The sequence below is a fragment of the Stylophora pistillata genome, chromosome 8, assembly GCF_964205215.1.
Source record: "Stylophora pistillata chromosome 8, jaStyPist1.2, whole genome shotgun sequence".
Taxonomy (NCBI): Eukaryota; Metazoa; Cnidaria; class Anthozoa; order Scleractinia; family Pocilloporidae; genus Stylophora; species Stylophora pistillata.
In genome coordinates this window covers 21,882,317-21,902,469 of record NC_142526.1, presented here as the reverse complement: position 1 = coordinate 21,902,469, position 20,153 = coordinate 21,882,317, and the positions used below count along the sequence as shown (strand labels likewise).

The window sequence follows — 20,153 nt, the reverse complement described above, 5'->3', positions numbered from 1 at the left end:
CACCCTTGTTTTTAAACGAAATTTATAAGAAAAAAGGGTTTCACAGCGACGCGACAAAAACTAAGACGACGCGAACAAGAAAGCTACTACATGGTTATTACTAATATCTTTGCGAACGTAGTTATTTATGACTTTCTTAAAACAAAACTTTAGGGCTTCAAGCGAGGCCTAGGCATTTTGATGATTTTATGGCCCGGTAAATATTATATGTGAGCAAGAAGTCCGAAAAGTAGCACAGATTTAACTTATTTTCAAATTGTTGTTCTTTTGAAGGTCTACGAGTTGAAGTCTTCATTCGACAACTCGAACAAACGCGTGAATTTTAAAAGATTAATTTCATTGGTGAAATCCTTATAAAAAATTAAAAAAAGCTTCAAATCCAAAGGTCTGTTTTGTAGTAGACTGGTCTTACTAGGCGAAATTTCGATCGAGAAGCTGTAAAAGGTTTTAGACCGCCGTATATACAAAAAAAGGTAAGTTTTACTTACTTGTCGTTTGTCTCTCTTTGTAAGGACTGGTGTTTGGGCAATAACTGTGTCTCGTGTGGGCACTGATCCTTTTATAAGTATCCGACTCATTTTTATTCCTTCTAACTGAATAGGATAGTTGTAACATGCCGATTCGAAGTGTGCCGAGGAAAGTGAAGTATATTTCCCTTACGGACTGAAGTCTCGTCGATGTTTTTGGACAAACTTCGTCCATTTCTCCCTCAAAGTAGGATCCGAAGGGAATTGATGCATTGTAATGCCAGGTGTAAATGTTGTGTTCTGGCAGCTTTGGTTATTAGGAGCCCCAGCAACACAATTTCGTCCTCCTCTTCGTTTTGGTTTACTTGGCATATCCGCCATTTTCTGCGAGATTGCATCCAATATGACGTCACAACCGAAGCCACGTGGTATTTTGGCCGCGTGATTTGAATACAACAAAATTTGCGAAAAAAAGCAATCTTTGGGAGCTTATAAAATCTTCAATTTTCAACGGAATTGCCTTAAAATTTAAAAACAGGTCCTACAAACAACCTTCATTTCATAAAAAACTTTAAGGTACAACTAATTTACTAGTTACAACAAATTAGGCAACCTTTAGTTGAATCTAAGTGGCTAGTACGAAAAGTTAGACAGTAAGTGTAACAATCTGGTTTACAAATCTAGCTAACTGTTGTTTTCGTGCGATAACAATTAACAGTGTAACCACAGATTAACAGTCTGGATCTACCAGAAGCGAAAAGCTGCTAATAACACATCTAGAGCTTTCTTTGACTATTATTGTATCTGATCATCACATATGCCTCTATGTAGTCCTCGAGAGCTCCCTCTTGTTGTGCTGACAGAGTGCTGAGGAAACTAAACACCCTCTCAGCAGCAGCAGAGCTGGGCTGGACGAGTAATAATTTCCTGACCAATGCAATCCAGTGTGGAAGAGTGTCCCGATGTGCTGCCCACCACAAAAGTCTCTCGTCTTTGCTATCACACATAACGCCATCAGCGGCGGCGAGATAAAGTGGCAGCTCTGTTGCCAAGTTAGCTATGGTGGCATCATCTACAAATGGAAAGTTTTTTAACTCTTCTAGGGAACGAGCATCTGGTCTCAGTGCGGAAACTTGGACAGGGCATCAGAGACGTGCTACCTTGAAAGCACGGACGTTTGTGAGGAGCTGGAGATTGAACTTTTGTTCAATGCAGGTTTAACACAATCCTTTGCCTGAGTAATCAGCCCATTTTGAAGAGCAGCATCACCATTGGCGATCTCTCTAGCAATGGCTAAGGTACATGGATAGTGGCCTACTGTAACAGCATGCGAGAGAGCTGATAGACGATCAAAGCAGGTGAATATCAGTGGCTCATCTCCTTCAAGGTAATATGTAGCATTGAAGATGTGCACACCAACGTCAACCTTAACACCTAGCTCCAGACGAAGGTCCTGTAGGTCTTGGGGGTCATTGATTATTTACAGGAGATGCTGGCGAATTTTGAGGAGAAAGATTCTCATTCTCTTGCAGAAAGGGTGCCACATCACCAAAGTAATCAGATACTTGTTTCAAGAGCTCCCACTTGCTCCACCATCTTGTATTACTGTGTAAACACATCGAATTTCCAGTTCTCTCTTTCCAGAGAAGCTTAGCATTATAGTTGTGGGCAAACAGATTTACCCAGTGGCGGAGAAATGTGTCCAAAACTCTGAATACAAAATGCCATCCCACATTATTGATTGTATGAGAGAAACAACTGACATCCATTATGTTTGAATAAAATAAAAGCAGTTGCTTTATGGCAGTACCGTTAACTGCGGCACCATCTCTCATCCCAACATATAACATGTTTGGCCCGAAGTTGTGATTAACAGCAAAGCATGTCTTCGGTCTCTGGGCCAACTCATTACGTTTGAGAGGCTTAGCGAGAACCTCTAGGCGCACAAGGCGTCGCGTAGGCTTGCAATCTTCTTGAACAAAACGTAGTACAATTGCTAGAGCCTCACCAGTCGTGCCATCCCATCAAATATTATAGAAGCTTCTCTCACGTTGTGGAGCTCACCTTTCAGTTTCTCTTTCTCTTTTTCCAATACTGCTGGAATAACGTCCTTCATGTGGCTACTTGAAGTTAACCTTTGTGCATATCTTTCGAAAAGAGGGCGTAGAATATCAACTTTCGAAATGGGTATTCAGCCCAAAAGAGGTATTTCTACTACCTCAAATCGAAAGAGTCTCATGTCAGACGGTAAAGTCGAGCCACCCGCACGATCTCGGTTGTATTGCTTCTTTAAGCACTGAAGAATAGTTTGACTCTCTTTTTTCGTTTTAGCGATGCTTGAGATTCCATTCAAATGCTTTTCCGACTTCACGTGTTTCTCAACAGTGCTCTTTTTCTGAGCGAGTGTCTCTTGGCAAGCATTGTATGTTAACTGTCCACGAACACGCTCGAGATGTTGTCCAGGAAATTATTCAATCCTGTCCCAAACAGACATTTTGGAGTTGGGATTCTTATGCTCTCGACTACCTTTGTATTGACCACTGTTCACAATCACTTTCCGCTTGCGGAAAATCGAAGCCTTTTCAGGCTCCACGAGCGAAGCTCCCCTGCTAACTGCAGTTTCAATGGGGTTTACGATTTCTTCGTCTTCGGAAGACAACTTGGCGTCCGCCATTTTGCTTACACACAGTCCGCTGCCCCAGCCTCGTTCTCAGGGCTTTTCCCTTCTCGTGGGGGAAGGGAGGTGTTATTCAGCATTTTGGTCCAAAATAGGTTAAATAGCCCAAAAGCTACCAAAAAATGCTAGTTTTCCAAAAAGTTGCTAGAAGTTGCTCTTTGCCAAAAAGGTTGCTCAAAATCCCAAAAGTTGCTGAAAAGTTGCCGAGCAGAATCTGGATAGGCCTAGCCATAAATCGCCTAAAGTCGCGATGTTTTATCGACCAATTCTTCTCATTAAGTTGCCCTAAGTCGCCTTAAATTGCCCAAAGTCGCCCAAAGTTACGTCGACTTAAGGCCCCCGAGTAGGCCTAAAGATCTAAAAAAGATGTTGTAACTATGATTTTCTATGTCTAGATTTAAGAGTGTAAAGTTTTCCTCTTTTCTGAATGCTTGAAATTAGTGCGAGTGATACTGAATATATTGCATTGATGTAACAAAAACACTTCTGACAATCGAGATTTTCCTATCTTCTTGATTGATTTGTTTTAATTCGTTATTCATTGCCACCATTTTCCTTGCATTTGTAAAATAAAATAATAAAAAAAGGCTAGATTTTGATATTGAATCATTTCAATCATCATCGTTTTCATGTTGGTTTATTTTTCTTACCGTTAAGGGCATTTGTGAAGCAGTGTAAAGAAGCTCCCCATAATATCGACCTAATCGGCACTCTTAATCCCACAGGTATCAAGGAACACTTTTCATACCACTAATTTATTCGTGTTTTTCTCGTCGCCATGTTCCCACCAATAGCATAGCTCCGCTTTTTACAAATAAACCCACAAACAACCCACAATTCCTCTATTCGCTCTGACGAAGGGCTGACGCTCGAAACGTCAGCTTTTTAACTCGTTACGGTGGCCAATTTACAATTTCAACAAAGTTGATATAACAAAATTACCTAATAAAAAAATTGCACGTAGAAGGTAACAAGCCTGGCATAGCTACAGAGATAAACACAATCAGAATATCCGCTTCAATGTAATTGCAGCCGAAGAATGAAGAGTCCTGTAGGCTACATCTTCCTATTACTACTACAAAAGTGTATGTCTAAGTTGATTGAACAAATAATTTTTTCCAGAGAGCTCATGCCAATCATACTTTGGAGATAAAAATAACCTTTTATAGTGGCTTACACCAAAATAATAACATTAATGTGTCTTACACCAAAATAATAACATTATTTGTGTCCCTTGACTACCAACCGCGCGATATAATTTAATGCAATCAGTATGATGTAGAGAGATGAATTATAGCACATTTTCAGTGAATACAACGGCTTCCGGTATACTGCTGCAACTTTACGTAGAGCGAATAAACAACACTCTATTTTGGTAGCGATTTACAAGTTTTATCACATACATGGTCCTTTAAAGTAGCCTCTTATTGAGTGGATCATGGAAAGTGCGGCCTCAATAATTAACGGCTTCATCACTTCTATTCACATTATAGACTTGGAATATTTAAGGAAGGAACGAATAAGCATAAAGAGAAAGATAGAAATTAGAAAAGGTCAAAGAAAGTAAACTAAGACGTTCGGTCAAGAGTACACATAATTAATAATGGATCGTCTTTTCAGAATCGATGGCGCCAGCAGAGTGTGATGACTTTTTAGGACACCTGCGCTTCCGTATTACAGATGGTTTGTTTTAAGCCAACTGGGATAGGCTCCTTCGTTCAATTTGTTGTTCGACGCAGCCGGCAACAGTGCAAAAGCTGTATATTAAACAGACTTGAATTGTATAATTGAGTCAGTTATCAATAAGACATTTGTGCAAAGTATTGGCACGACCTTCCAAGATGATTGAGCTGAATACTCTTGCAGAAATAATTGTATTGCTTCTTCTTGTAGCACCAGTTGACGGAGGCAAGTATGAATCACTTATTTTTTCCTATTCATTTTGTAGTACGCTCCGATTATACTTGAAAGACCGATAGGTTAGTAACATTGAAAAGTTTGGTCAACGGTTATATGGTTGCCATCTCCACCAAAACTGAGGCCACGTTTATTTGTTATTCACTCCTATTTTTGTGTTAAATTTTGCAAATGCTCTAAAGATGGAATTGGAAAAAAGCGAAATTCTTTCGGGGCAATTCAGTTCAGCCAGAAAAGTATCACTTCAGAAAGCGTACTTAATTGATAATGCTCGCAGCGTTCATCACTCCAAGTTAATCGATCAGCCCAAAATGATCGAATGAATTTTGCAAATTGTTCCATAAAGGTTATTTTTGTAGAACCACTGCGAAAGTAGCCCATGTCCCGTAAATGCACAGTGTCAAGTTGGCTTCACCTCGAAAAAATACATATGTGTTTGTCCACCCGGCCTTGAAGGGGAGCACTGCGAGATAGGTAATCTCCATGTACAATCATTACAGAAAAAAAAAATGAGCTATAAATGATGAGGCCCTTTTTGTAGCTGTATAAATTTATCTTCAAATATGATTTCATCTTTGATACCATAGTCTTTTCTATCACGTATCTGATGCACGGCCTTTTAAACACATTGGCTGTTGTACTTTTGCAAGTTATAAGAGTTGGAATGAGTAATATTCATCGAAACCTCTTTTATTTCAGCTGTGAAGGAACCTGTTGCCCTTTACCCTTTAAATCCTGCCTATGGTACAAAATACATGATGGGCAATCAACCAGATGGTATTCCCTCCAATGTACAGCTCGCAGATGGACCGGATGGGAAATGTGAGGGCTCTTACCAGTTCCTGGGTACTCCAGACAGCTTTATCACACTTCCCAATCTTGGTGGTTTGGATGTCCAGCATTCCTTGACAGTGCCGATGTGGGGGTATCCACAAGGGCAAGATGGGCCTCTTTTCAACTACAGACCCTCGGAAAGCTGGGCAGTTCACATATGGCTGGTGGAAGGAAAGTTTTTCTCCCGTATGATTAAACGTGATAAAAGTGGATCGTTTGTAGAATGTTTAAAAAGTCCCACCCCACTGATCATGGAGCAGTGGGCATATGTAGCCACTTCCTATGATTACAACACTGGGATTACTCGAATGTGGGTCGATGGTATAGAGGTCGGTCAGCTGGATATTGGAGCTGGTTCACTGGCCACTAACTATGACGTTAGAATCGGTGCTAAGAGTGATGATAGTAGATACTTCAAAGGGAGAGTTTCTCGGTTACAAGTTTATGACGTAGCGCTAACGCTGGAACAAGTTTTGGCTGTTCAATATAGAGGGAAAAGCTCGTGAGAACGGTAAAAGATCTACACAGCACTCTAAATAGCGGTTAAACGTCGGGCATGCGCGAGGGGATAAATTCTGGCACGCCTCGCAACAATTTTCCGCGCAAAATTTCAAAGGAAAACATAAGAAACAACCGCTGTCTCGCAATGTAAGCGAAATTCAATTGAAAACTCACAGAATCTGTAAAATGAAAGAAAAGTGGGGAAAAGAAGAACTCAAGACTTTAACACATAGCTGATTTAAGTACGCGTGTCCTGTTGATTTGTCATTCTTTTTTTTAACTTTGCCATAAAACACCAAGACTTCGTGGCTGGTGTAGTTGTTTGTACTCCTATTAGTCAGAATGGCTCTGCCGAAGCACGCCACCTAGTCACGGCGATAACAAAGTAATGAAAGAAGTGAAGTCCTTTTAAGTAGAATTTCATAGGCTGAGAGGATGTTACAGTCAATCAAGAGATAATTATCTCCGATGACTTTACATTTTCTAAATACTTCACTACGATAGTGAGATACTTGATCAGCAGGGATTTGCTAAAGCAAAGGCATAGAAAAAACCAGGAAAGATTTATTACTCGACGTTTCGGGGTCATCGTGACTCCATTATCAAGAGACTAGTTTAAAAACATGCAAATAAGGAAAGGTACAAGAATAGCATAAATTAGACTGAACGGCTTAAACAAACACCTTGGCGCGGATGGAATCCGTTTGCACGTTCAGTGTTGGCTTACGCATGCGAATATACAACATTTCATTAACAAGGCAATCAAATTTGCCGTTACATTTCGTGATGACGTTGAATTGCTCGATCAAGCGTTCAGGCATTTCACTATTGTGCTGGAGGTGGTAGTGTTTGTAGATAGAAGATGATTTCCTTGTGTGCCCTTCTACGCGCTCGTGTAAGTGACCACGAGTATAGCCCACATACCCTGCATCACACAGGTTACATTTAAATTCATAAACGACACATTGTTGGTTAACAATAGGGGGCTTAATTTCGTGTTGCTTAAGCTGTTGATCGAGCTTAGGGCTAACGAACACTGGTTGGACAGTCACGCTTAACTTCGAGCTTAGACTGTTCAGTTGTTGTTTAACATGATTAGCTGACGACTGGTCCTTGAAGGGTAACACTAATCTCACAGTCTCCGATGGTACGTCTGGTGATGGACAGGGTTCTGCAGATGAAATCCTTCTCTCAACGAACCGCTTGATTGTAGTTTCAACCAGTGGCTTCATAACTTGAAATACCCAAAGCCACTGGTTGAAACTACAATCAAGCGGTTCGTTGAGAGAAGGATTTCATCTGCAGAACCCTGTCCATCACCAGACGTACCATCGGAGACTGTGAGATTAGTGTTACCCTTCAAGGACCAGTCGTCAGCTAATCATGTTAAACAACAACTGAACAGTCTAAGCTCGAAGTTAAGCGTGACTGTCCAACCAGTGTTCGTTAGCCCTAAGCTCGATCAACAGCTTAAGCAACACGAAATTAAGCCCCCTATTGTTAACCAACAATGTGTCGTTTATGAATTTAAATGTAACCTGTGTGATGCAGGGTATGTGGGCTATACTCGTGGTCACTTACACGAGCGCGTAGAAGGGCACACAAGGAAATCATCTTCTATCTACAAACACTACCACCTCCAGCACAATAGTGAAATGCCTGAACGCTTGATCGAGCAATTCAACGTCATCACGAAATGTAACGGCAAATTTGATTGCCTTGTTAATGAAATGTTGTATATTCGCATGCGTAAGCCAACACTGAACGGGCAAACGGATTCCATCCGCGCCAAGGTGTTTGTTTAAGCCGTTCAGTCTAATTTATGCTATTCTTGTACCTTTCCTTATTTGCATGTTTTTAAACTAGTCTCTTGATAATGGAGTCACGATGACCCCGAAACGTCGAGTAATAAATCTTTCCTGGTTTTTTCGATAGTGAGATAGCACATTTATTTTGACCAATTAAGGACATGATTTCATCATCCAAGAGTAAGAAGTTGATTTGTTTTCACTGAAAGGAACCTTGCCGTTCGATTGAATTGATATTGTATCATTGCTAATTAAACAAAGGTAAAAATTAACTCTTATCAAAATAAAACTGCTTGGCAGAATGGAGGGTCCAGGTGGGGTTAGACGTTAGCTGTAACTTTGCAAAAAATTTAACGGTAAGCCCTGAAAGCCATCACCCCATTGAGACCCTCAGAATAGATATGCTTTTTCGACTCATGAAAAAGCAAAGGAAAAAGCAAAATACAAATCAGACAATAGTAGTAATAATGATGTGCTTCTCCGTTGTCTTCAGAAAAGTATCTTATCGTGCCAATTGTTAGCTGTAAGGATTCTCAGAAGGCTTCTATACTACTTTTCTCATGAACCAATAATAAGTAAGGTAACTCCACAAGTCATGATATAACGTGGTTCCGTGCCAAGGTACGCTCCGTTGCATTTTGCCGCCTGAGGTTTTCTCTTGAGGGCAATAAACCTCGTTACCTTTTTCTTAATGCCTTCAGTTTATGCAAGTAAGAATAATTATTTAATTTTTGCATTTTGTATCTTTTTTTTGCTTTTTAAATGAAAGAAACTCTTAGACAGCAATCATAGTTCGACTAGAAATCAATTTAAAGAATCGTTTTTGTCATCAGTGAAATCTAAATCTCCAAAACGAACTGACCAAATTTTTTTTTACCTGAGCCTATTAAGGGTTTTAATTTTCACAATTCCTCTTTTTATCAAAGTAACTTTTCAGATATATGGTTGAGGCTGAGAGAAAAAAAAGTTGTTTCATTGTTTAACGGGTCGCGACAGACTGCAACAACTAAACGACTCTGTTCAACACGATAGAAAGACGTTTATAAATGCCTCTCTAGGTGATTTTTTTTTAACCAAGGTATCACTATCACTAAGATAAGGCTGCTTAGTTATGTAGTGTTTTACACTAGTTTAGTAGTTTAAGGGCACATTGATCCCATGCATTTGCTGTGTGTAGGTGGTGAGTAATTAAGTTGCTTGTTTCATCCCAAAGAGGGCACCTGAACAGCTGCTTGAACAGGGTTCAATCGTCTTGCAGAATCAACCAACAAGTACAGTCTGTACAGCGTATTGCAGCTTAATCGAAATCTGTCTAATCTGCTTGCCAGTTGAACTCATTAAACAAACCCTAAAGTAATTCAACCGTATTTGAACCTACAGACTACTCACGGGTAAACACAGAAAGCGTTACGTTTATCACCTAAATTACGATAAATTTTGTTTGGGTGTCACTAATTTTTTTTTTTAAAGATGGAACTTCTTAATCCAACTAGGAAATTTAAAGCGACCTCCACATCTCCAAAAACTGCTATTGATAGGATTGATTTAGTGATGATTGTACCTTGTGTGGTACAGTTCAGGGTGTCTCACCGAGATAAGAATTATTGTATGTAACAAACAGTTCTTTGCGATGCATTCTTCATTAGCTCTTAACAACAATTGTCGAATCATCCAATTCAAGCCTGTAGCCATGGATAAGATTCTTAAAAACCATGTTATAAGAAATATCAGTGTTCAAAGTCGGTCACAGTGGCAGTCAAACTGCTTCCAAGACCCCAACTGTGTGTCATACAAATATGGTCCATTTTTCTCAGATTGATACACCGACATGTGAGCTCAGTAATCGCGCCCACCTGCGAGTCTCCATCAGCGATTTTGTTCCAAAGGGAAAATACATGTACCAAAACATCTTGGTAAGAAACAAAAACATTCTCACAGGAGCACTTTTAGATTGATTGTTCAAAACTACTTAAAAGTTGTGTCAGCGATCAATCAAACTTACCCAAGTGAAATCGTTTTAAGTTGCTTGAAACTGGTTGGTTTATGAGATGGTTTTTTTTATTCTTGACCAAAGAGAAAGTGACACAACGCGCTTCTATAAATGTCATATATGGTTCTTGTGTAAATATTAAAATCACTTCAATCAGATCGCTGTGGTATTTGAGAATGCCTAGTTCCACAAGTACCTCCCCCTCCCCCTCCCGCTTGTATGTTCTTTTGTATGACAGAAGGTGCACAATGATTGGTGACGATGTAATATGCAAGATATTTTAGATAAGTTCGTTTACTGCTTGTTCTTAAATCCTGGTTAAACCAAAATTTTCCTTAAGTTAAAACTGTGAACACACAAACATTGTCTCTCACTTGAGTCTTTAAATACTTTTTTAAGAAGTACTGTGAAAGCAGGCCATGTCCGAGCAACACATTATGTTAAGCTGGGTTCACTATTAAAGGGTATCGATGCATTTGCGTGGACGGATTGGAACATGGGGCCAATTGCGATCAAGGTAAATCTTGGGCAGAGCTTTATTAATTGTAAATAGAAAGAACAAAAATCTGTTATTAAAACCAGCAAAGAAACAGACAGACTGTAACAATTTAAGGTTAGAGCCTGAGTCTGGTGCTTTTAACTTTAACATCTATGGATGGCGACATCAAAAGGTGAAGAAAGCTAAGATTGAATAACTTACTCGCTGTTTATTTTGTGATATCAAAATGAATATTTAGCCTTCATGTGAGCAGTATAATCACATCTTAAGTTTACAATCAGTAATTCCAGACAAGTTGTTTTGAACTGCAGGTTGTTTTTATGTGTAGTCATGATACGCTTTATAAGCTTCAATAACATTTAAGATTAAAATGTTGTAGGTTCTTTTGCAGTTTCCGCTATGTCGTTATCGTCATCATCATCATCATCGTCTTCGTAATGGTCATCGTCATTGTCATCGTCATCGTCATCGTCATCGTCATCGCCATCGTCATCGTCATCGTCATCGTCATCGTCATCGTCATTGTCATCATCATTATCGCCATCGTCATCATCATTAGTGTCCTCGTCCTCGTCAACGCCTTCACTGCCGTCACCAACGTCTACGTGGACGTTTCTGTCCTCCTTATCATCGCCATCCCCGTTTTCACCATCTCCCGTCACCCCTTCGTCGCCATCGCCGTCGCCGTCGCCGACGCCACCGTTCTCGTCGGCAGGAATATTTCCTGAATCCACTCCACCAGGCTTAGTTTATAACTTCATTCTTAAACTTAGATGCATTTCAAACGAATGAAAAGGTTCCGCACTGAAATATTTGGCCAAATTAAAGCTGCTCGAATATGACTTAAACAGGGAATGAAGACAAATACTACGACAGAGGAAGTGTTTTCATTGGTAAAATGCCATAGAGGCGTAATGGTGGAATAAGAAATGGCCCTTAAAACGATCTCAGTGAATTTTCGACTTAATTCTAATATCCTTTGAAAGTATTTCAAAATGTGATTAAAAATGTCTGCATTGAAATTTGGCCAGATATGAGCCACACGTTAAGTAAATGATGGTATAATGATATAGTCTTTATTTCGGTTCAAAGGATAAAAGCACATCTCCTATGTTGCAATATATATAAAACTAAACTAAACCGTACTTAAAGTAAACCTTTTTACTCACGTGGATTTGAAGCGTCAGGTATTAACTTTGGAGCGAAAGCACCCTTCCCTACTTAGATTGTATGCAGTATTTTTCTCAGTGAGATGACCTTATCAAAAACTTTTTTGTCCTGTGTCTCTGAAAGGCTTGAAATAATGAACTGACAGGAACTATATCACCGCTAGTAACATTTCTGTAAGAAAGACTAGGCTTGTTTAAGGTCTGATTCAGAGGCTCCACACATAGAAAGGCCATATGTCAAAAAAAAAAAAAAAACAAGAAATTCAATGAAACAAAGTTCATCACTGAACGGTTCTCAAAAGTCAAAGAGTTTTACTGATAATCTTTTTTATCTATTAATGCATTGATTGATTGATCGACCGATTGAGTCATTGACTGATTTGAATCCTTGTCCAAAACTGTGTCCAATTGATTAGATGTTTCTAATTAAGGGATTCGTCTGTTAGGAAAATGATTTACAACAGATAGACTCGATGATATTGATAAAATACATAAGAACGAGTGTAGAGTAGCAAATTAATTTTGATTGTAATATTTTAATACTCTATTTTTCCTTTTCAAGCGTGTCCGCAAGGTTGGTATTCTTTTCAAAGCTCCTGCTATCACCTCACCACAGAAGTAAAGAAGTGGAGTAGCGCAGTATTGAAATGTCCCAGCAGTGATGCGCAGTTAGTGAAAATTGATTTCTCTGAAAAAAATGAATTTATCAAGGCGACATTTCTTGTTGATGAAGTGATTACTGGATTGGATTAACGGATGGAGAGACTGCAGGAGAATGGAAGTGGTCTGATGGGAGCTTACTCATGGGATTTGAAGGATGGATAGAAGACCAGCCAAGTGATACAGACCACTCGCAGAACTGCGCTGGAATAAGAAAGAGAAAGGAGGGGTCGAATAACGAAATAGGATGGCACGATAAAGACTGCGAAACATTTAAAGGATACATCTGCGAAAAGTGGAATTAGAAGTTCGTTTTCCTAAAATTTTTTGAACATTTAGTTGTCCAATTTATTTGTTCATCTAATCTATTTGCTCTTTATCGTTATTGATGCGAGAGCTGATTTTAGTCTCCAGAATGTGATGGGATGGGATAAGGAATTACGCTGCAGAGTGGCAAGATAATGATTGTGGAGAAACTAGAGGCTAAATCTGCGAGACAGAGATTTAGGGGATCGATTTCATTAACACTTTGTGCATTTATCTCCTTTTTTGGTAGTGAGCCGTGTATTCGTTTGTTCATCCAAGTTTTTCTCTCTTTATTGTTATTTCGACAAGGGCTGACGTCTGTTATCATTAAGAATACATTTTGATTCACAAAAGGCCAACAAATGTGAGATAGATTTGACTGACTTTATGATTTGCGGCCCATGTATAAAAGTTACCTTACTTTTTCAAAAATCACAATGTCTCTGATCACTTGACGGTCACAGACTTATGATGCTAAGTTTCAATGATTGTAGGGTGGGAAAATGTCCGAAGGTCGGTTTTACATTTGTTTTGGGGAGACATGCTTGACATATACAGTTTTTGTCAAAAAGGGTTCTATGTTAGTCGTACAAGAAGAAAAAATGATATATGATTTATATGATTCAAATGATATTCATATATTCAAAGTCAAGAAAAAACTGAGCTGCCTTAGTGTAAAAGAGTTCTATACAAGTATACGAATCAACTGGAAATTAAATGCTAGATTGATTAAATACACAGCTAGAAATAGTTGAATAAATCCTCGATGAAGGTGCAACCACGAAACGTGTAAAAAAGCCGTGCTTGAAAGAAAAAAAATACAAAGTTAATTGAGTCTGTTGTTCCTTCCTTTATACAGTCAATGGTCAAACTTGAAAGTCTTTATACTCAAACTACAAGAAAAATAATAAAGGTAATCATAGTTTCTTCCCAGTGCATACGGTGGCACAACCACCAGCTATGAACTGCGAAAGAAATCTAATCATTTGTTTATACACGTTTGCATTACTTGCTGTTATCAATATTTTCAGACATTTTGTATTTTGTAAACTGAGAAAGGAAAAAAGGCTGATAGTTTCGAAAGAAACTGTTTGGGGCTGCGTCGGTGAGAGTAACGAAATAATTTGGATATATCAACAAAGTTGAAATGGTAAAAGTATGAATACATTGAAGTATGAATACATTGCAGAGTTTGGAATTGCAATAACTCGATGTAAATAGCAGAAGACCTGGCCTATTCAGAAATGTTTTTCCTTTCATCTTTTACAACGAGAGGCTAGATTATCGCATGAGCGAAGCGAAAATGTGGCCCTTGTCGCTCTAGCCTCGTTTACTCATTAAAACCTCAGTCATCAATATTCCCCTGCACTTCCAGCGAATTTAAACTTATCCTAATGAAAAACATCAACCAAATTGAAATATTATTTTAAGAAAAACCGAGGATGACTCAGGTTATCTAAGGAATCTCAATGTGCAAGCGTTACTGTCAGAAAGATTCTGTTTTAGTAAAGTAATGCAATTGCAAGGAGTGAAGTCCCTAAAAGTAAGAATATTATTGCCTGAGAAAATCTCACAGTTGACCACGACTTTAAATTTTCTAAATACTTCATAACGGTAGTGAGATATAACATCTATTTTGACCAAATAAGGACATGATGTTCTCAGTCAAGATATTTGTTTTGACTGAAAGGAAAGTTAATGCTGTTCGACTGAATTGATATTGTAGCATTACTAATTATACAAAGGTAATTTTTTGCTCTTATCAAAACAGAACTAGAAATTTGTAAAGGTCTGTATTCTTAAAAAGTGCAAATGATGAATAGAACGACGTAATGAAAAAAGCGAAATAAAAACCGAAGGGCAGAATTTGACAGAAGAGAGATGTTATGGTCAAAGTTTTACTACTCAGAAACATAGAAATATACCGTAACAAAGATGGTATGTTTTCTCGTTACTTTCTTTCTAGCATCTTATTAAAATGCCAGATGATAACTGTGGGAGTTCTTTTAGTTCTTCTCACCAACCAGTAACAAGTAAGAATAAGTCCACTCGCCATAATTAAAGGGAGTTCCGTACCACTGTGAGATCCGTTCGCATTTTGGCGTCTGAAGTTTTCTGTTGGAACTGAACATGGCAAGGATGATATATCTCGCTTTCTTTCTCTTGGAGCCGTTAGTTTGTGCAAGTAAGAACACGCATGATTTTGTAATATTTGTATTTTTTGCCCTATGAACTGATTGATGAGGCTCCTAAGCAAAAAAAAAAAAGTATTACTAGATAACAATTAAATAATCAATTTCATGTAAGTGACCTATGAAATCGAAATCTCCCGAAAAAAGTTGACAATTTTTTTCATGTATTGAACAGACACGAATTGTATTATTGAGTCAGTTATCGATAAGACATTTGTGCAAAGTATTGCTACGACCTTCCAAGATGTTTGAGCTGAATACTCTTGCAGAAATACTTGTATTGCTTCTTCTTGTAGCACCAGTTGACGGAGGCAAGTATGAGTCACTTAGTTTTTCCTATTCATTTTGTAGTACGCGCCGATTTTACTTGAAAGACCGATAGGTTAGTAACATTGAAAAGTTTGGTCAACCGTTATATGGTTGCCATCTCCAACAAAACTGAGGCCACGTTTATTTGTTATTCACTCCTATTTTTGTGTTAAATTTTGCAAATGCTCGAAAGATGGAATTGGAAAAAAGCGAAATTCTTTCGAGGCAATTCAGTTCAGCCAGAAAAGTATCACTTTAGAAAGCGTACTTAATTGATAATGCTCTCAGCGTTCATCACTCCAAGTTAATCGATCAGCCCAAAATGATCGAATGAATTTTGCAAGTTGTTCCATCGAGGGGAGGTTATGTTTACCGCTTGAAAGAAACTCTAGACAGTGTACAGTTTATGGATAATCAGGCATCCATTACTCCAAACTAATTGATCTTACGTACATGTACAAAAGTAACCGAACGAATTAGGCAAATTTAGCACTAAAGCTATATGCCAAATCTAGTACATAATTAGAAAACGTGGAGAAGGCAGGTGTTAAAGAAAAATTGTGGTCATAATGCAATATTTGTCTTTGTTGATATCATACTGGTTTCATCAATATATGTAACAAAGACTGCAATTTTTTTCTTCTCATTAGTAACCGAGAATTAGAATTTTTGGGCACACAAGGCAATCTGAATTATTTGTCTTTAGGTGATAAGTTAATGTCCGTCTCCTCACATTTTTGATATTCCGGTCAATGAAAATCATTCCTTTCAACTTTTCGAGTAATGGGCATGATTGTGGTTCTTGTTTACACAGCAGAGACGTGCCTTCCAGGTAACTGCAGAAACATTCAATTCGAACCTTACACAATGGATAAGATCCTAGAAAACTACGTTATCAGAACTGTGACAGTCAAGAGCAACGAAATTTGCGAAGTTTACTGCTATGAAGAACCAAACTGTTTCTCTTACAACTGCGGTCCCGGCGACAGCGAAAACAAACAGTGTGACCTGAACAGTCGAAGCTATGGGCAAGCCTCCAATGCTGACTTCATAACGAAGGAAGGCTACATTTACCGAAACGTGTTGGTGAGTGAGGAAAGTAATTTTGGAAAAACTATCGTACCAGTAAGCATACATACCCAGGGATCAGGTTGTTTTCCTGGATATCATTACTCATTGCATTTATTGACTGACATTATTTTTGTAGAACCACTGCGAAAGTAGCCCATGTCCTAGAAATGCACAGTGTCAAGTTGGCTTCACCTCGAAAAAATACAGATGTGTTTGTCCACCCGGCTTTGGAGGAGAGCACTGCGAGATAGGTAATCTCCATGTGCAATCAGTACAGAAAAAAAATCAGCTATAAATGATGAGGCTCTTTTTGTAGCTGTATAAATTTATCTTCAAATATGATTTCATCTTTGATACCATAGTCTTTTCTATCACGTATCTGATGCACGGCCTTTTAAACACATTGGCTGTTGTAATTTTGCAAGTCATAAGAGTTGGAATGAGTAATATTCATCGAAACCTCTTTTATTTCAGCTGTGAAGGAACCTGTTGTCCTTTACCCTTTAAATCCTGCCTATGGTACAAAAGACATGATGGGCAATCAACCAGATGGTATTCCCTCCAATGTACAGCTCGCAGATGGACTGGATGGGAAATGTGAGGGCTCTTACCAGTTCCTGGGTACTCCAGAAAGCTTTATCACACTTCCCAATTTTGGTGGTTTGGATGTCCAGCATTCCTTGACAGTGCTGATGTGGGTGTATCCACAAGGGCAAGATGGGCCTCTTTTCAACTACAGACCCTCGGGAGGCTGGGCAGTTCACATATGGCTGGTGGAAGGAAAGTTTTTCTCCCGTATGATTAAACGTGATAAAAGTGGATCGTTTGTAGAATGTTTAAAAAGTCCCATCCCACTGATCATGGAGCAGTGGGCATATGTAGCCACTGCCTATGATTACAACACTGGGATTACTCGAATGTGGGTCGATGGTATAGAGGTCGGTCAGCTGGATATTGGAGCTGGTTCACTGGCCACTAACTATGACGTTAGAATCGGTGCTAAGGGTGATGATGGTAGATACTTCAAAGGGAGAGTTTCTCGGGTACAAGTTTATGACGTAGCGCTAACGCTGGAACAAGTTTTAGCTGTTCAATATAAAGGGAAAAGCTCGTGAGAATGGTGAAGGATCTACACAGCACTCTACATAGCGGTCAAACGTCGGGCATGCGCGAGGGGATAAAATCTGGCACGCTTCGCAACAATTTTCCGCGCAAAATTTCAAAGGAAAACACAAGAAACAACCCCTGTCTCGCAATGTAAGCGAAATTCAATTGAAAACTCACAGAATCTGTAAAATGAAACAAAAGTGAGGAAAATAAGAACTCAAGACTTTAACACAAAGCTGATTTAAGTACGCGTGTCCTATTGATTTGTCATTCTTTTTTTTTTAACTTTGCCATAAAACACCAAGACTTCGTGGCTGGTGTAGTTGTTTGTACTCCTGTAAGTCAGCATGGCTCTGACAACCCGAAGCACGCCACCTAGTCACTGCAATAACAAAGTAATGAAAGAAGTGAAGTCCTTTTAAGTAGAATTTCATACGCTGAGGCGATGTTACAGTTACTCAAGAGATAATTATCTCCGATAACTTTACAAAACAAAACTGCTTGGCAGAATGGAGGGTCCAGGTGGAGTTAGACGTTAGCTGTAACTTGGCTAAAAATTTAACGGTACGCCCTGAAAGCCATCACCCCATTGAGACCCTCAGGATAAAGATGCTTTTGCGACTTATGAAAAAGCGAAGGAAAAAGCAAAATACAAATCAGACAATAGTAGTAATAATGATGTGCTTCTCCGTTGTCTTTAGAAAAGTATCTTATATCGTGCCAATTGTTAGCTGTAGGGATTCTTCTATACTACTTTTCTCATCAACCAATAATAAGTAAGGTAACTCCACAAGTCATGATATAACGTGGTTCCGTGCCAAGGTACGCTCCGTTTGCATTTTGCCGCCTCAGGTTTTCTCTTGAAAACATGGCAAGAGCAATAAACCTCCTTGCGTTTTTCTTGCTGCCTTCAGTTTATGCAAGTAAGAATACTTATTAATTTTTGTATTTTGTATTTTGTTTTCGCTTTTAAAATTAAAGAAGCTCTTAAACAGCAATAATAGTTCGACTAGAAATCATTTTAAAGAATCGTTTTTGTTATCAGTGAAATCTAAATCTCCAAAACGAACTGACCAAATTTTTTTTTTTACCTCAGCTTATTAAGGGTTTTACTATTCACAATTCCTCTTTTTATCAAAGTAACCTTTCAGATATTTGGTTGAGGCTGAGAGAAAAAATGAAAAAAAAATTGGTTCATTGTTGAACGGGTCGCGACAGACTGCATCAGCTAAACAGCTCTAATCAACACCATAGAAAGACGTCTATAACTGTCTCTAGATGATTTTTTTAACCAAGGTATCACTATCACTAATATAAGGCTGCTTAGTTATGTAGTGTTTTACACTAGTTTAGTAGTTTAAGGGCACATTGATCCCATGCACTTGCTGTGCGTAGGTGGTGAGTAATTAAGTTGCTTGTTTCATCCCAGAGAGGGCACCTGAACAGCTGCTTGAACAGGGTTCATTCGTCTTGCAGAATCAACCAACAAATACAGTCTGTACAGTGTATTGTAGTTTAATCAAAATCTGTCTAATCTGCTTGCCAGTTGAACTCATTAAAAAGACCCTAAAGTAATTCAACCGTATTTGAACCTACAGACTAATCACGGGTAATCACAGAAAGAGTTACTTTTATCACCTCAATTACGATAAATTTTGTTTGGGTGTCACAAGTTTTTTTTTACAGATGGAACTCATTAATCCAACTAGAAAATTTAAAGAGACTTCTGCATCTCCAAAAATTGCTACTGATAGGACTGATTTAGTGATTATTGTACCTTGTGTGGTACAATTCAGGGAGTCTCACCGACATAAGAATTATTGTATGTAACAAACAGTTCTTTGCAATGCATTCTTCATTAGCTCTCAACGACAATTGCCCAATCATCCAATTCAAACCTGTAGCTGTGGATACGATTCTTAAAAACCGTGTTATAAGAAATATCAGTGTTCAAAGTCGGTCACAGTGTCAGTCAAACTGCTTCCAAGAACCCAACCGTGTGTCGTACAACTATGGTCCATTACAGAGTGATACACCGACATGTGAGCTCAGTAATCGCACCCGCCTGCAAGTCTCAAGCAGCGATTTAGTACCAAAGGGAAATACATCTACCAAAACATCTTGGTAAGAAACAAAAACATTCTCACAGGAACACTATTAGATTGATTGTTCAAAACCACTTAAAAGTTGTGTCAGCGATTAATCAAAGTTACCCAAGAGAAATCGTTTTAAGTTGCTGGAATTTAATTGGTTTATGAGATGGCGTCTGTTTTTCTTACTACATTATGAATCAACTATGCCAAGAGAAAACGTGATTGGTTGCTTGAAACTGGTTGGTTTATGAGATGGCTTTTTTATTATTGACCAAACAGAAAGTGACATAACTCGCTTATATAAATGTCATATATGGTTCTTGTGTAAATATTAAAATCACGTCAATCCTGTCGATGTAGTATTGGAGAACGCTTACTTCCACAAGTACTCCCCCCTCCCCCTCCCTCTTGTATGTTCTTTTGTATGACAGAAGGTGCACAATGATTGGTGACGATGTAATATGCAAGATATTTTCGATAAGTTGGTTTATTGTTTGTTCTTAAATCCTGGTTAAACCCAAATTTTCCTTAAGTTAAAACTGTGAACACACAA

The 20,153-nt window shown here is 38.6% G+C and overlaps 2 protein-coding genes and 1 pseudogene across 2 annotated transcripts; 2 read left to right on the top strand and 1 right to left on the bottom strand.

Moving 5' to 3' along the window:
- Window positions 1-1,243: 1,243 nt before the first annotated feature.
- LOC148725481 (uncharacterized) lies at window positions 1,244-3,182 on the bottom strand (annotated as a pseudogene).
- Window positions 3,183-5,437: 2,255 nt separating this feature from the next.
- On the top strand, window positions 5,438-6,695 carry LOC148725480 (uncharacterized). The gene is made up of 2 exons (XM_088729902.1): window positions 5,438-5,535; window positions 5,761-6,695. Exon 2 carries the CDS (start codon window positions 5,817-5,819, stop codon window positions 6,399-6,401), a length of 585 nt encoding a protein of 194 aa, XP_088586028.1. The 5' UTR covers window positions 5,438-5,535; window positions 5,761-5,816; the 3' UTR covers window positions 6,402-6,695.
- An 8,200-nt stretch (window positions 6,696-14,895) lies between these two features.
- Window positions 14,896-18,508, top strand: LOC148725479 (uncharacterized). The gene is made up of 4 exons (XM_088729897.1): window positions 14,896-15,013; window positions 16,144-16,415; window positions 16,537-16,651; window positions 16,875-18,508. The coding sequence occupies exons 1-4, from the start codon at window positions 14,959-14,961 to the stop codon at window positions 17,513-17,515; spliced, it is 1,083 nt and encodes a 360-aa protein (XP_088586023.1). The 5' UTR covers window positions 14,896-14,958; the 3' UTR covers window positions 17,516-18,508.
- Window positions 18,509-20,153: the final 1,645 nt, after the last annotated feature.

Bases quoted from the DNA above. Each gene is read 5' to 3' on its own strand.
- LOC148725479 (XM_088729897.1), top strand. From the start codon at position 14,959: ATGGCAAGGATGATATATCTCGCTTTCTTTCTCTTGGAGCCGTTAGTT. The intron at 15,014-16,143 runs GTAAGAACACGC...TTGTTTACACAG, and splicing joins GGAGCCGTTAGTTTGTGCAA to CAGAGACGTGCCTTCCAGGT. The intron at 16,416-16,536 runs GTGAGTGAGGAA...TTATTTTTGTAG, and splicing joins ACATTTACCGAAACGTGTTG to AACCACTGCGAAAGTAGCCC.
- LOC148725480 (XM_088729902.1), top strand. From the start codon at position 5,817: ATGATGGGCAATCAACCAGATGGTATTCCCTCCAATGTACAGCTCGCA.